Raw genomic sequence first — 12,457 nt, 5'->3', positions numbered from 1 at the left:
AATGCTCTGAGTCGGCTGACCAAATGCTCTGAGTCGGCTGACAATGCTCTGAGTCGGCTGACCTAATGCTCTGAGTCGGCTGACCAAATGCTCTGAGTCGGCTGACATAGTGCTGTGAGTCGGCTGACAAAATGTTCTGAGTCGGCTGACACAGTGCTCCGAGTCAGCAGGGTGTGTGTCATTTTTTCCTCCAGATCACACATAGTCCCAGGACAAGCCCAATCGACCGTAACCAACAAACCTACACTATCACTCAAGATTGTGTTTTGTATGACAGGAAATTGTGCTTATTGAAAATGTGCACAATGAACGTGGTGTACAATGTGCTATATTGTGGTGTGTCTTTTGTATGATGTGAAAGAGGAGAGAAAGCAGACTCAATAAAAGAAAGATCCCAAATCGCTCTGTCAATTGCGTTTAATTTAAGGCTCATTTGAGGTCTTAGGGCGAGAATATACACACAACAAAGGAGCACAACTTGAAATATACTGTGGGTAAAACAATGCACAAACGAGTAGTAGGTGGCGGTGGGTAACATACACAACAAAGTAATAAACAATGACATCCTGGGTTGTTGTCGCCGGTGGCGGCATAGGCCGACGTTAGTCTTCGAACACAACACCGGTCCCTCTTTCAACCGGCATACAAGGTCCAGGGCTGTACCAAAAGCCGGTGCCGTCACCCCGGTCCTCGAAGGCCATGCCTCTGTTCCGGTACCACGAGACCTCGTCCTCGAGTGGTACATCAGAGCCGGATCGCAGCAGAACGGGTCGTTACACTGGCCTTCGTCGTGACTGTCGACATCGTTCTCACTCGCATCGTCGGAGTCACTGGTGTCGTCGGAGTCACTGGCGTCGTCGGAGTCACTGGCGTCGTCGTCACAAGAACAACCCTCTTCGTGCGCACAATTGTCATCCGTGTCAGACTCGAGCAAAGACTCGGAGTTCGACCGAAGCGATGCGGCTTCGGGGGCGCGCTCGTCTATTTGAGCAGAAGGCGAACCTTCACCGTGGCCTACTCGACGCCACGTGACTTGCGGCTCACCGCTTAGGCTCGTCGAGACGCTGGTCTTGGTGTCGGTCGTCAGGGTTGATGTGGAACCCGACATATTCGGATGGCTGTAGTGAGACATTCTATTCGCGTCAGACGCATATGCTGTGTGGAGCATCGGTGGTATGCACGAAGCCAGGCAGTCCAATTTATACACACATGCCCACCAAAACTCCGCCCTGTGTTTTAGGAGTGTTCGACCGAAGCGCCCTCTGTGTTTGTAAAATTCCGAGCGATGTTATTCTAGGACCTCGTAGACCAAATTATGCCACGCGAGCCTTTGGCGTTCGTTAAAACAGCTGCGGTTTGGTGCGGTAGTGGTCAGGACTCGCTCGGCGAACCGTGCCCCGTTCGCTTGACTCCGGATCGGCATACTCCTGGTATGTCGCGCGCTGGCCGCAGCACCGATCCCCCAGTGTTTGTGCTCGACTTCTCATCACGGGTTCCTCGGTCGTCATGGCCCTTAAGACTTTAGGCGTGCCCCGGTCCTTTGTTCGGCGGCGACCACGGGAGAAGTCCTTGTGCGTCGCCTCTAGCGTTGTCCCAGGCGGCGCCTCGCGCAGGCCCTTGACGGAGGTGTGCGCGCGGTAGGTGTCGTGCACCAACTGTGTGTGATTGAAAATGCAATCCCGGGATGCGCCCCACTGCAACAATGTCCAAACTGATGTCTGAAGAAAGGCATTGTATGTCATGCCCTGCAAATGTTTGGCCAGTGCATTGCAGTCGTGTTTGTCTAAGAAGGTTCGGATATGGGATGACACTGAATCGGTCGCCATTTCAACGCGCCTGGTGTGGAAAAGGTGTAAAGCGTAATCTCGTAGCATGGGGTGAATGGTTAGTATGTGAGTGGACACCATGCACCAATACCCTACATGCGTTTGTAATGTAGTTGCAGCTGACTCTCGTCCAGTAGCGCGTGACACCTAGTGTCGTCGTCTTCATCGTCCTGCTGTCCCATCCACATGCCTTCTTCCCCTAACGCATGAGATATAGCGTAATCGATGTCGTTGTACGGTGGGTTCGTCCGACTCCCTCCGACTAAAGCGTGACTAGTGTCATCGGCTGCGCTTAAGTACATTTCAGTACCTTCGTCGAACCCGTGACAGGTAATGTCATCGGCTGTGTTGAAGTACATGTTGTTAGCTTGGCGTAACACGTAAGGTATAGTGTCATCGTCTTCGTACAGCCGGTCCGCCACACTCCCTTGCCGTAACTCGTGCGGTATGATGGTGTTAGCCTCCTTATCATCATCATCATCATCATCATCATCATCGTCATCATCATCATCATCATCATCATCATCATCGAGGACACTGTCGTCTTCCTCGCCCTTGTCAATTAAGGCCCGTGAATCCGCATAGTGGTCCAGAATGCTGTTGACGAGGAGCCGATGGCGTCTAGTGAACACATTTCTGTGTCTCTTTGCTGCACTTTGAGTCATCTTGAGAAGTTCACGTAGGCTAACGTTCAAACTTTCTGGAAAATCACCCAACCAACCACTGACCAACTTGTACACAGTCTGATCGACCACCGGGCGCTCTGTGCCGGCGTTAACCCGAGCCATTCTAGCACAGTCCTCGGTTGCCGTAGTGTACTAGTTTAACCTTTAATAGTGTGTCTCGCCTCATGTGAAAGCTATCGCACTAGACTACGTGTTGTCTTGTGTATACCTGCAGTGTTACAACACTGCGCCCGGTCGGTCGGAGACAGACTCGACCGACCCGCCGACCGGAACCTGCAAAGGGCAGTACAAAAAGCAGCGACGGTGGACCGCCAGTGTCACACTGTCACCATGAAACGGAAGTGTGGGAGTGATAATTTGCTGCACATCCATGTTACCAAAATGCTGATGATAATGCGCCACACTAAACCGGAACATGTTCGCGACGCCTTGAAGGGGTTGCAGGCTCAACATGAAACTCGGTCCTGGGTGCGCAGATTCTACGACGCTCTGCACGTCCTACAGGCCCTCAAACTCGTGCCTGTCGTGGCGATACTTAAACAACACAAGGAAAACCGAGATTGTCGTCTGCTACACTACACCGAGGTGGTGTATCGGCACGTGCACAGTAATCCCGGACCCTATTTCCCTCGGAGTCTGTCTGTGACACTGAGCGTCAAAGAAAGAAGGGTGTACGATATTTTCAATGTCTTACACGCAATCGGTCTGGTGTGCCATACCAAACGACGCTATGCTCTGACACCCCGGCTCGACGAAAGCGCATCTTATTGGTGGGGTCTCCTGTGTGAGAACTGGGGAGAGGTGGATCGTACCATGTTAATTGATCATCAAGTGATTCTTATAGCCGCAAGCGACGGGATGAGAAAAAGCGGTAGACGACAGAAGCGAACGACCTCCGGTGGTGCGCTCGTACAATACACGCAGGCCGACGTGAGGCGGCTTCTCCCACAGTGGCAAACTACAGGTTTGGATGCGGAGAGGGCAGTGTCAGAGCTGTGTCCGCCAGATCGTTCTTGTTGGTCCGAGGAACCGCTGGAACGTGTCACGGTAGCTGTACCAGAGGATATATTACAGGACTCGGAGCTTATGTTGGACAGTGTAAATAGGAACGCGGGTCACGAGTGTGTATACCACGAATGCGACATCTCAGACCCCATGTTGTCAGACCCTATGTTGGACAGTATAAATAGACACGCGGGCCACGAATGGGACGTGCTGGCAACAAGTTGTTTTTTGTCTAACATAGAAGTATATCCCACAGACCACATGTTTCCTTCCGACGGCACACTGGAACAACTGCTCGAAGCCACGGTGTTTGGGCTGTGATGTGATTTTTTTTGTAGACTGTGATGTTGATGGTGCATATTCCCCATGTATATTGCACAGTGTAAGCATGGAAAGAAGACATATACCAAGTGTGTGTAAACTGTATTTATTATCTTGTATCATAGTAAAACTGACAATAAACCTAATCCCACACCAAAAACAAACAGCTTTCCTTGCGTTGACAGCCACGGCCGTTGGTGTACTCGGTCGAAGGTGTCCACGAATCCGTCCTGAAAAGAGTAACACGTAACAACAGATGTGAGGTTTGTTGTGTCCATCATTGCAAACGTCTAAGAGTGTCTACTAGGCAAAAGGGACAAAAATAAAGAAATGACATACCCAACCATCTGTGCCCACAAGCCAATCCATGTGATTATCTGTAATGTAGGCCGCTATCGACACGCCGATCCCGTAAGCGCACTCGGCCACAAGGTTGACTTCGACGCTTGCAGTAACACTGTGCCGTAAGCCACAAGGCTCACTATGCGTCCCCAGTTTATAATGCCGTCCGAAAACAAGGCGCGTGCTACACCCGCTGTGACCGTTGGCACGTCGGCGGCGGTGGTCTGAAGTGAGAGCATGCCTGTGTGGACGTGCGTGTGGTTATTACAATTGCAAGTTTTCTAAGTACACTACGTTGCTGACTGCCAAGGTCACTATTACAGATACTCGTTGCGGACAAACGCCCAACACTTACCACAGTATTCCGTTCTATGCGTCCATAACACATCACGGACAGCACGTTTCAACACCCTAAGTGCTCGCCCTTTATTAGCGACACACTGCTGGGTGCGGTGTGTTATCGTCCCATCTAGTACAGTCAAGATCAGCGTGTCTACACCATCTTGATAAGCAACCGAGTGGTTGTGTTGTGTCATGGTATCCGCAACCCTGTGCTACAGTATTGTGAGTGGTGGTGGTGGTGAAGAAGAAAAAGAAGAAGAAGAAAACAGTACTAGGGTTTCCACAAAAAGATTGTTTATTGTGCACACGGTCCCTTAGTACAGCAATCCGCTACACTCTATCGAGAGTTAGACAAGAGCACATAAAAACATAGAAGGTGATATCAGCTTGTGTGGTGTGATGTGACATTCAGAGAGGGTACTGCTATATTGTGTAACATATGAGACGTGAAGCACACAGACATGTATCACATTGTAGAGGAAGGAAATGAACCCTGTTGTTGTTAAGATTACACAAGTCTCAGAGACTCCAGTTCATCCACCAAGGCCTGTTTCATATCACAACACCAGGCATCGTGGCCAAGCGAAGGCAGATACTTTTCTTGTATAGTGGTAACTCCACACACTAGGCATCGTTCCAGACCGGCCACGGAGCTGTAGCCCCGCTCGGCTGTGAGTACGCGACTCGGGAAGGCGAGTTGTCCTCTCCGGGAACGTTGCCGTCCGAGTTCGTAGAGTATCTCGTCTCGGTCGTATCTCGCGTCGATATACGGACAACGCTTACCTTCCTTGTGTATGTGATAGATGTGCTCTCCCACAAAGGTGTCCCCTACCACAAAGCTGTGCAGAACCAAATCGCAAGCGGCACATCTGTGTTTGTCCCGAGTCCATGGCAAATGTTCCATGTTCGCCTTATGTCCTAACTCCGAGAAATCGCAAACGGTGCGAATGGCGGATGCGTCGCATTCCCATATATCGCCGAGCGCATAGTCTACGGTCCCAGGCACCACCGTTTTGGTGAACAACGGAGCTCCCGCGGGCCTTATCGCCAGAGTTGTCTTGATGAGAAACTGTTTCAACTCCAAAGCCATGTCAGCACACGCTGGATGGTGAACATCTCCCCTTTTCTGCGAGCACAGCACGCAATACCAGCACCCCGCCAGTATTGTGTACTGATCTTTTGCGAGCAGTAGGTGCAATGGGAAAGCAACTCGACCTTCTTGGAAGCGTAGCAGGCCTTCTAACAGCTGCAGTTCGTTCTCGCGGTGTTTAAACTTGGCCTTTAGGTAACGGCATCGGTGCCCTGTGGCAGCGTTACGAAGGACGTGCTCGTTTAGGCTTCTGTCGGCCTTTTTGTATCCCGACAAGACTATGTTGCAGTCTACGCATTTGTATGTGTCGTACGTGCCTGCAACGTGAACCATCCCCGTGGCGTCTGCCAACCAACTGGATCCGAAGGTGGGGGGTTCGTTGAGACGCTGGACGCTTTGGCTCAACCCGTCAGAGACGGTAACACCTCGACCCAATGCGTCTATGTTCAGCCTGGACGGGAGGACCACGCGCTCTGGGGTACACGGTTGTGGCATCTCATCAAGTAGTCTGGCGGCTCTTTTGTTTTGAATATCGGCAATCTGGTTTCTTAAGTTACTGGCCATGGTTCTAGCAGTTGTAAGCGATGAATGCCTGGGTGTTCATCAGTGTCTGTAGTTGTCATCGCCGACCGACCGTATGTGTTCAGCTGAGCGTACACTCCACTCAGAGTTTATAATACACCGATCTGGCATATCACAGTTGCCGTTTACAATGATGTCTATTCACAGTGATGTCCATTCACAGCGACTCAGAGCACTCGTCCGTCGACCTAGAGCATTCGTCCGCCGAGTCAGAGCAATCGCCCGCCGACTCAGCGCATGCCGACCCAGAGTAATCGTCCGCCTACTCAGAGCATTCGTCCGCCTGCCCAGAGCATTCATCCGCCGAGTCAGAGCAATCGTCCGCCTACTCAGAGCATTCGTGCGCCGACCCAGAGAAATCGTCCGCCTACTCAGAGCATTCGTCCACCTACCCACAGCATTCGTATGCCAACCCAGAGGATTCGTCCGCCGACCCAGAGGATTCGTCCACCTACCCAGAGGATTCGCCCGCCAAGTCAGAGTATAAGTCCGCCGACCCAGAGCATAAGTCCGCCGACCCAGAGCATTCATTCGCCGAGGTTCAAAAGGCCGGTTAACCCGCGTTGTAGCACAGCCACGCAGCAACACTTGCTGTCGATCGCTGGGAGTGGACAAGGAGCAAACCTGTGGTCTTTCATCTACTCTGTGTAAAGTACACACAAAAAAACCCAAATATGAATACCACCGCGGAACTACGAACAAACAATGGCGAAACCGAGCTGGTGGTCACGCAGACGATCGTCAAAACCCGTGTGTACACACGGGACCGCCGTAGGCACCACGATCAACACCCGTTGGGCAGGTGCTTGTGCCCCAAACTTTTCTTCGAATCAAAAGGCACTATTTTTGAAACAAATATCTCGACCGGCCTAGAAGCGCTAATTAAAGCGGGGATCTTAGCTCGACCTCTTCGTGTGTACTGCATTGGAGAACACATCGAGGTGAAATATACCACGGACACAGGATCGGTCTCGAGGGTATGGCTGTGCACAAACGAGACCCCCGCGGTGATACTAGCGTGGGCCTCACCGACCGAAGCCTGGTGTTGTGACAGCAGAATCAAAGAAACCGTCCGGCGCCGTAGTGGCATCGGGCAAATACGGGACGTGGAACCTACTAGAGACGGGCGAGGCAACGAAGTCGGCACGATTCCTCTTGTGCTACACGCCAACGATTGCAGATATAATTAGCAAATGAGCGTGCTATTCAATCGACCTGTTGCTGGTTCGTCCATGTGCATAACGTGTGAATGTAACAAGACAATGTTTATGCTCCAACCACAAATAAAAAAAAATACATACAGTCTGATATATCAAATGGGTTTGTTTATTTGTTTTCACAATGTGTATACATGACAAAAACACTTTTGTACAGCAATGTCATCCGACCAGTTCTTTACAACCGCGGCAGGACGAAGCCGACAATGTTCGCAATGCTCTCTCTGCACAAGCGGTCACAAATCGACCGGTGCACACCACGCATTCCTCCGGCGTCAGTAGCCTAGCCATGTCATTTAGCTCTTGTTCACTCACGCCCTGACAGTTCATATCCAGAAGGAGATCTATCACAGTCAGCTGTAACTTTGTTGCGCTGACGGGCGAAATGTCTAACGTCTTGGTCATGGCTATTAGGCAACACGCTGCTACGCAGGGCACAGGCTTATATTTAAGCAGTTCTAGGGTCAGGGCTCGTCTTGCGTACAATTTCATAGCTAAAGACCGTATACACGGCTCCTTTGTGAATGCATCTGCATTCGCTGTCTCACTCACATGCTCTAGGAGCATGCACTTACAAAGCACGCTGATTGCAGTCTCTGTGTACGTGGGGAATAAGCTGCCTTTTAGTGTCACTGTTATCTCTTGTTGTTTTTGCCGTACACGGTGCACTGTAGTACATTCTGCGTCGTCCTCGTCATGGTTGGGGTCGGCGGTAGCCGCTTTTACGGGCCACCGATAAGCGAGACACACATGGTGTAAACTCACGGTCCTGCAAACACTGTGCATGTGGCACGAAAGCAATAAACACGCCGCACGTGTAGCTCTAATCTCACGCAACAGGTCCTGGAGCTCCCTGCCGTTTCGCAGTGACGTTACCACATATCTGTCCAACAGATCGAGTGCCGCCAAAACCATTGTGTGCACATCCACAGATGTGCAGTGTGGTACGATGTACGCAAACCACGACACCGCGGCCAGTCTATAATTGTTGTACTTCTCCAGGTGTATGCCATGTAGGCCTTGGGTATGCAACAAAGCCGCTGGTGCGTGGACACGATGTAGATGAACTTGGCTCAGGACGGCCTTCTTCAGATCTCCTTGGTCATCGAGTGTAAGCCGAATTCCATGTCTGGCGTGGGAATGACAAGTTGCTCATCGTCGTCCTTGTCCGCTGCACATTTGGGATTGCCACAACAGATGCAGATGTTAGCTGCTTGTTTCACAGGGGCACCGGAATCAAGTTTCCTCTTTCTTGGCGTCAGTTTCACAGTGTGACCTGGAGGCCCTGTGGTGAAATCCATTGTAACAAAGAGCAACAGCGTAGGTCAATAGTAACCTCAGAACATGCACCGCATCAATGTGCGCAACCGCCGCTGAATACAAAATGGTCGCTGCAGGTCGGCGGTTCCCGACCCGCGGGTCGGCGAGGAAAGTGCTGCAGGTCGGCGGCTCGGGAGCCGCAGGTCGGTGAGGAAAGTGCTGCAGGTCGGCGGCTCCCGACCCGCAGGTCGGCTGGCTTTGCGCTCCATTTTATCAGTGGGAAAGTCAGTTAGTTCACTGGGACCACGCGGGGTATATGAGCAAACAGGATCCTTGGTATGTTACAGTGAGACATCAGCTCAAATCTAATACACACAACCTTTGTTGATCATACGGCTTGGGACAAATCATTGGACATCGTATACCATGGCATATTCTGCTGTTGCAGTTATGATCGCATGTGGAGTTTTAGTTGTCTACACGACTGCAAATGACCACCACTGCCCGTTTCTCCAAATGTGCCCGGAACTGCCGTTGGGCTTAAGATGCACAAACGACTTTGACAGCACAATGACCTGCACCATCCTACAAGATCTGGTATTTCGAACGCCACGGTCTGAGACTGGACAAGAGACTGTGACCAATCCCGAGGAAGCGTTCGTCAAGGCTACATACGGCACACATACCAGCAAGTGTGTGTTGAAAAGAAGCGGTTCCGGATTGTCCTGTAGTATGCAATTCAATGGCAACCGCATCTTCGACCAACACCAGAGATGGACAATAGAACTTGTGTACAAAAATGACATTGTTCAAATGCGATACGGGGACTACAACCCGATCTGCTTCATGAAGCTAGACCCACCCTCAGCGCTTTCAGGCTCAGGCTCTACCATTACCATAGACCGATGGAGTCACAGGTCACTGTCCAGCATGTACGTGGAAGTAGAGTGGCGGAAGGAAAACGCTATATCTTTCAGAGAGATTCGAAGGTGTGTCAGGGACAAGAGCTGTCAACTAAAGGTTCCTGCCTTGTACGAAGATGGAACCGTGACCGCGAGAGCTAGATGGACACCCGGGATCCCAATGGCAGTTCAGAAATACTGGAGCGACTGGAGTGACACTATCACCTGGTCTCTAGGCTGAAAGTGGGGATGGTTGTCTTTTATTTGAATAGTGTAATCACAAAGTGTTGTGTACATATGAATAACAATAAAAGTCTTATCACAATGAACCCAATGTCGTTTTAGTTTTTTTTGTCATATCAGTGTTTCGGTGGACGTGACGTTATTGGTACATTGCACACAGACACAATAAAAAAGGCAGTACCGCGGCCAATAAGTACCCAGCAGGCTCCAACCCAGCGCGTATTATAGTGCCGACCTGTGGGACGGCAGGCAGTAACGTGTTGTGTTGCCTTGTGTCTGTTGATCATATGTAGGGACGACATGAGGGTTACATTACTCTACAACGATGAGATACCTAAACCGTTTTAGATTCACTACACCTATATACTCAGAGAGCTTCACAAAAGACTTATTGGAACGCCTCAGGAACAAGGCGTTTGCTTCCTATTCCATGGTGATCAGATCCACGGGTGACCAAACGCTTAGTGGGTTTGTTTATTTAAGAAGGCAAGGTACTCTCGACAGTGTGGACACGTACTTAAACAGCATAGCATCAAACTGCCGAGTAGAGGTAACACCAGTTCTTCTGCGCGACTCCGCCAACACGTTGCTCCGGGAGTACTCCTTGCTTGTGCAGCACGGTGGTGGTGTGCTCGAACAGCAACACGGAGAGGAATTCGATATCATAACGGTGACACAGTATACGTTTGCCGCAACAGGCTACACTCCCACGGATCTATCGTGTCTGGTGGCCGACCTGGAGACATCCAACTATGTGTCATACATAGTATTATTACAAGACGATACCGCGTGTGGGTTCATACATGCCAAGGATGCGAAGTGTTCGCGGCGCATTAGGAAATCATTAAGCGGCAACCTGATTGTCGAGCCAGTTCACAAAGGCACAACTGACGGTGATGCCATTGACTTCTACAAGTCCGTGGCATCCAATGGAAACGGTGTCGTTCTATGTGTGAAAGACCAAAGAACGGACGCCGTGAGCAACGTAATCGCTCCGATACACAGCTCGACTTTGGCGAGGGAGTCCAAGTTGCTGGTTCGAAGATATCCGGTTGAAAACAAACCCGGGTGTTCTGACGTTATTGTTATACGTGATCCGCCAGCAGGCACACTGATACTCGAGCAACCAGAGTCCCAATTGCCCGCTGTGATTTCCCAGACTCAGAAAACGGAACCTCTATCGACGAGTACTCTAGCTCGCCGCGCAACGGCCACAAGAAGAGCTAAACGATCAGCAGTCCGCCACAATTCCAATTCCAACAGTCGTCGATGGAACAGTGTGTTTCACAGAGAAATGAACTGGTTGACGCGCCGTAAGCGTGTCACTGAATCACAGCCCATTACCTCGTCCGGCATCGACACGTGCGAAACCACTAAGACTCTGTTCAACATCAACACCTGCGAAGTGCTTCTGCAGTTGTACAACCACCATCGCTCATTTGTCACTGTAGCGGATTGACATTGCGTCTCGCGTGAACACCATGGACAAGTACGCGATTGTTACACAGGTAGGCGAAGGGACATATGGTGTTGTGTATCACGTTAAATGTCGCGCTACCGATCAATGCTACGCGTTGAAGTGCCACGAAAATAACAAAGACGGCAGTATGATGGACTCCACCGTCCGAGAACTCTCTTGTCTATCGGCTCTGAGAGGCCACCCCAATATAGTGGAGACACTGGACTGTTTCCTTCACGAGGGCAAGATATCAACGCTCATGCCCTATCTCCCCTTAACGCTGTTTAAGGTGATCTACCAGGGTCGCGATCACTCGGGCCTGTTGCCGATTACGTTCATCAGCCGTTTCTCTCTGGAGATCGCCGACGCTCTGTGTTACATGCACGGGCTTAACATGATACACAGAGATCTGACGCCCGCTAATGTGTTGCTCACAGCGGACACGCTAACCGTGAAGGTGGCAGATATGGGGCTTTCTAGGTATGCTGCAAAGTCCATGAGTTCTGGGTTGGTAACCGAGTCCTACAGAGCCCCGGAATTATTTGACGCAGAGGAGGAGGAGGAGGAGGAGGAGGAGGAGAAGGAGGCATGTACTGCACAATACACCTGCGCAATCGACATGTGGAGCCTGGGAGTGCTGATAGTAGATGCCATGGAGGCGACGATGACCTTTCACAGTAAAAACTTTCCAACGTATAGAATCATCAAGGAAACTCTCGGTCGAAACGACCACAGCGCGAAAAGCATGTGGAATCCCCTGCGTGTAATGCCCACCCTAATGGGGTGTTTGCCAGTGAAGAGAATTGCCTTGGAATTGCTGCAGTACGACCCGAAGCACAGACTCACTGCGCGGATGTTACTAGATGACAGCAAATGGCAACGGATTTCCGATGTGATCACCGATGTGGATATTGACCGTGTGAAACGTTATGCTGACATTCGGCAAACAGCCTGAAATGCACACTAGTGTGCATTTATGTTGCGATGTGAGGACGCTCGTATGTGTGTGTGTTTATGTTTGTGCATTCATCCAATAAAGCATCGTACTCCCTTTGTCATTGTGCAGTCATGTTTGTTTTATTTGTGTGGAAGACAAGATTGTTATGCATACAACCAGAGTCCATATATAATGTAATACCACATGTTGACACCGAGCAGACCCCAACAGCATCGTTGTTCATA

General features: G+C 50.6%; 1 protein-coding gene across 1 annotated transcript; it reads left to right on the top strand.

Annotated features, from left to right (window-relative positions):
• Positions 1 to 11,297: 11,297 nt before the first annotated feature.
• Positions 11,298 to 12,230, top strand: LOC109196811 (cyclin-dependent kinase 3-like). The gene has a single exon (XM_019351235.1). It carries the CDS (start codon positions 11,298 to 11,300, stop codon positions 12,228 to 12,230), a length of 933 nt encoding a protein of 310 aa, XP_019206780.1.
• Positions 12,231 to 12,457: the final 227 nt, after the last annotated feature.

The sequence above is a fragment of the Oreochromis niloticus genome, linkage group LG23 (genome assembly GCF_001858045.2).
Source record: "Oreochromis niloticus isolate F11D_XX linkage group LG23, O_niloticus_UMD_NMBU, whole genome shotgun sequence".
Taxonomy (NCBI): Eukaryota; Metazoa; Chordata; class Actinopteri; order Cichliformes; family Cichlidae; genus Oreochromis; species Oreochromis niloticus.
The sequence above is the reverse complement of the archived record's forward strand: the minus strand, read 5'-3'. Positions and strand labels throughout refer to the sequence as shown.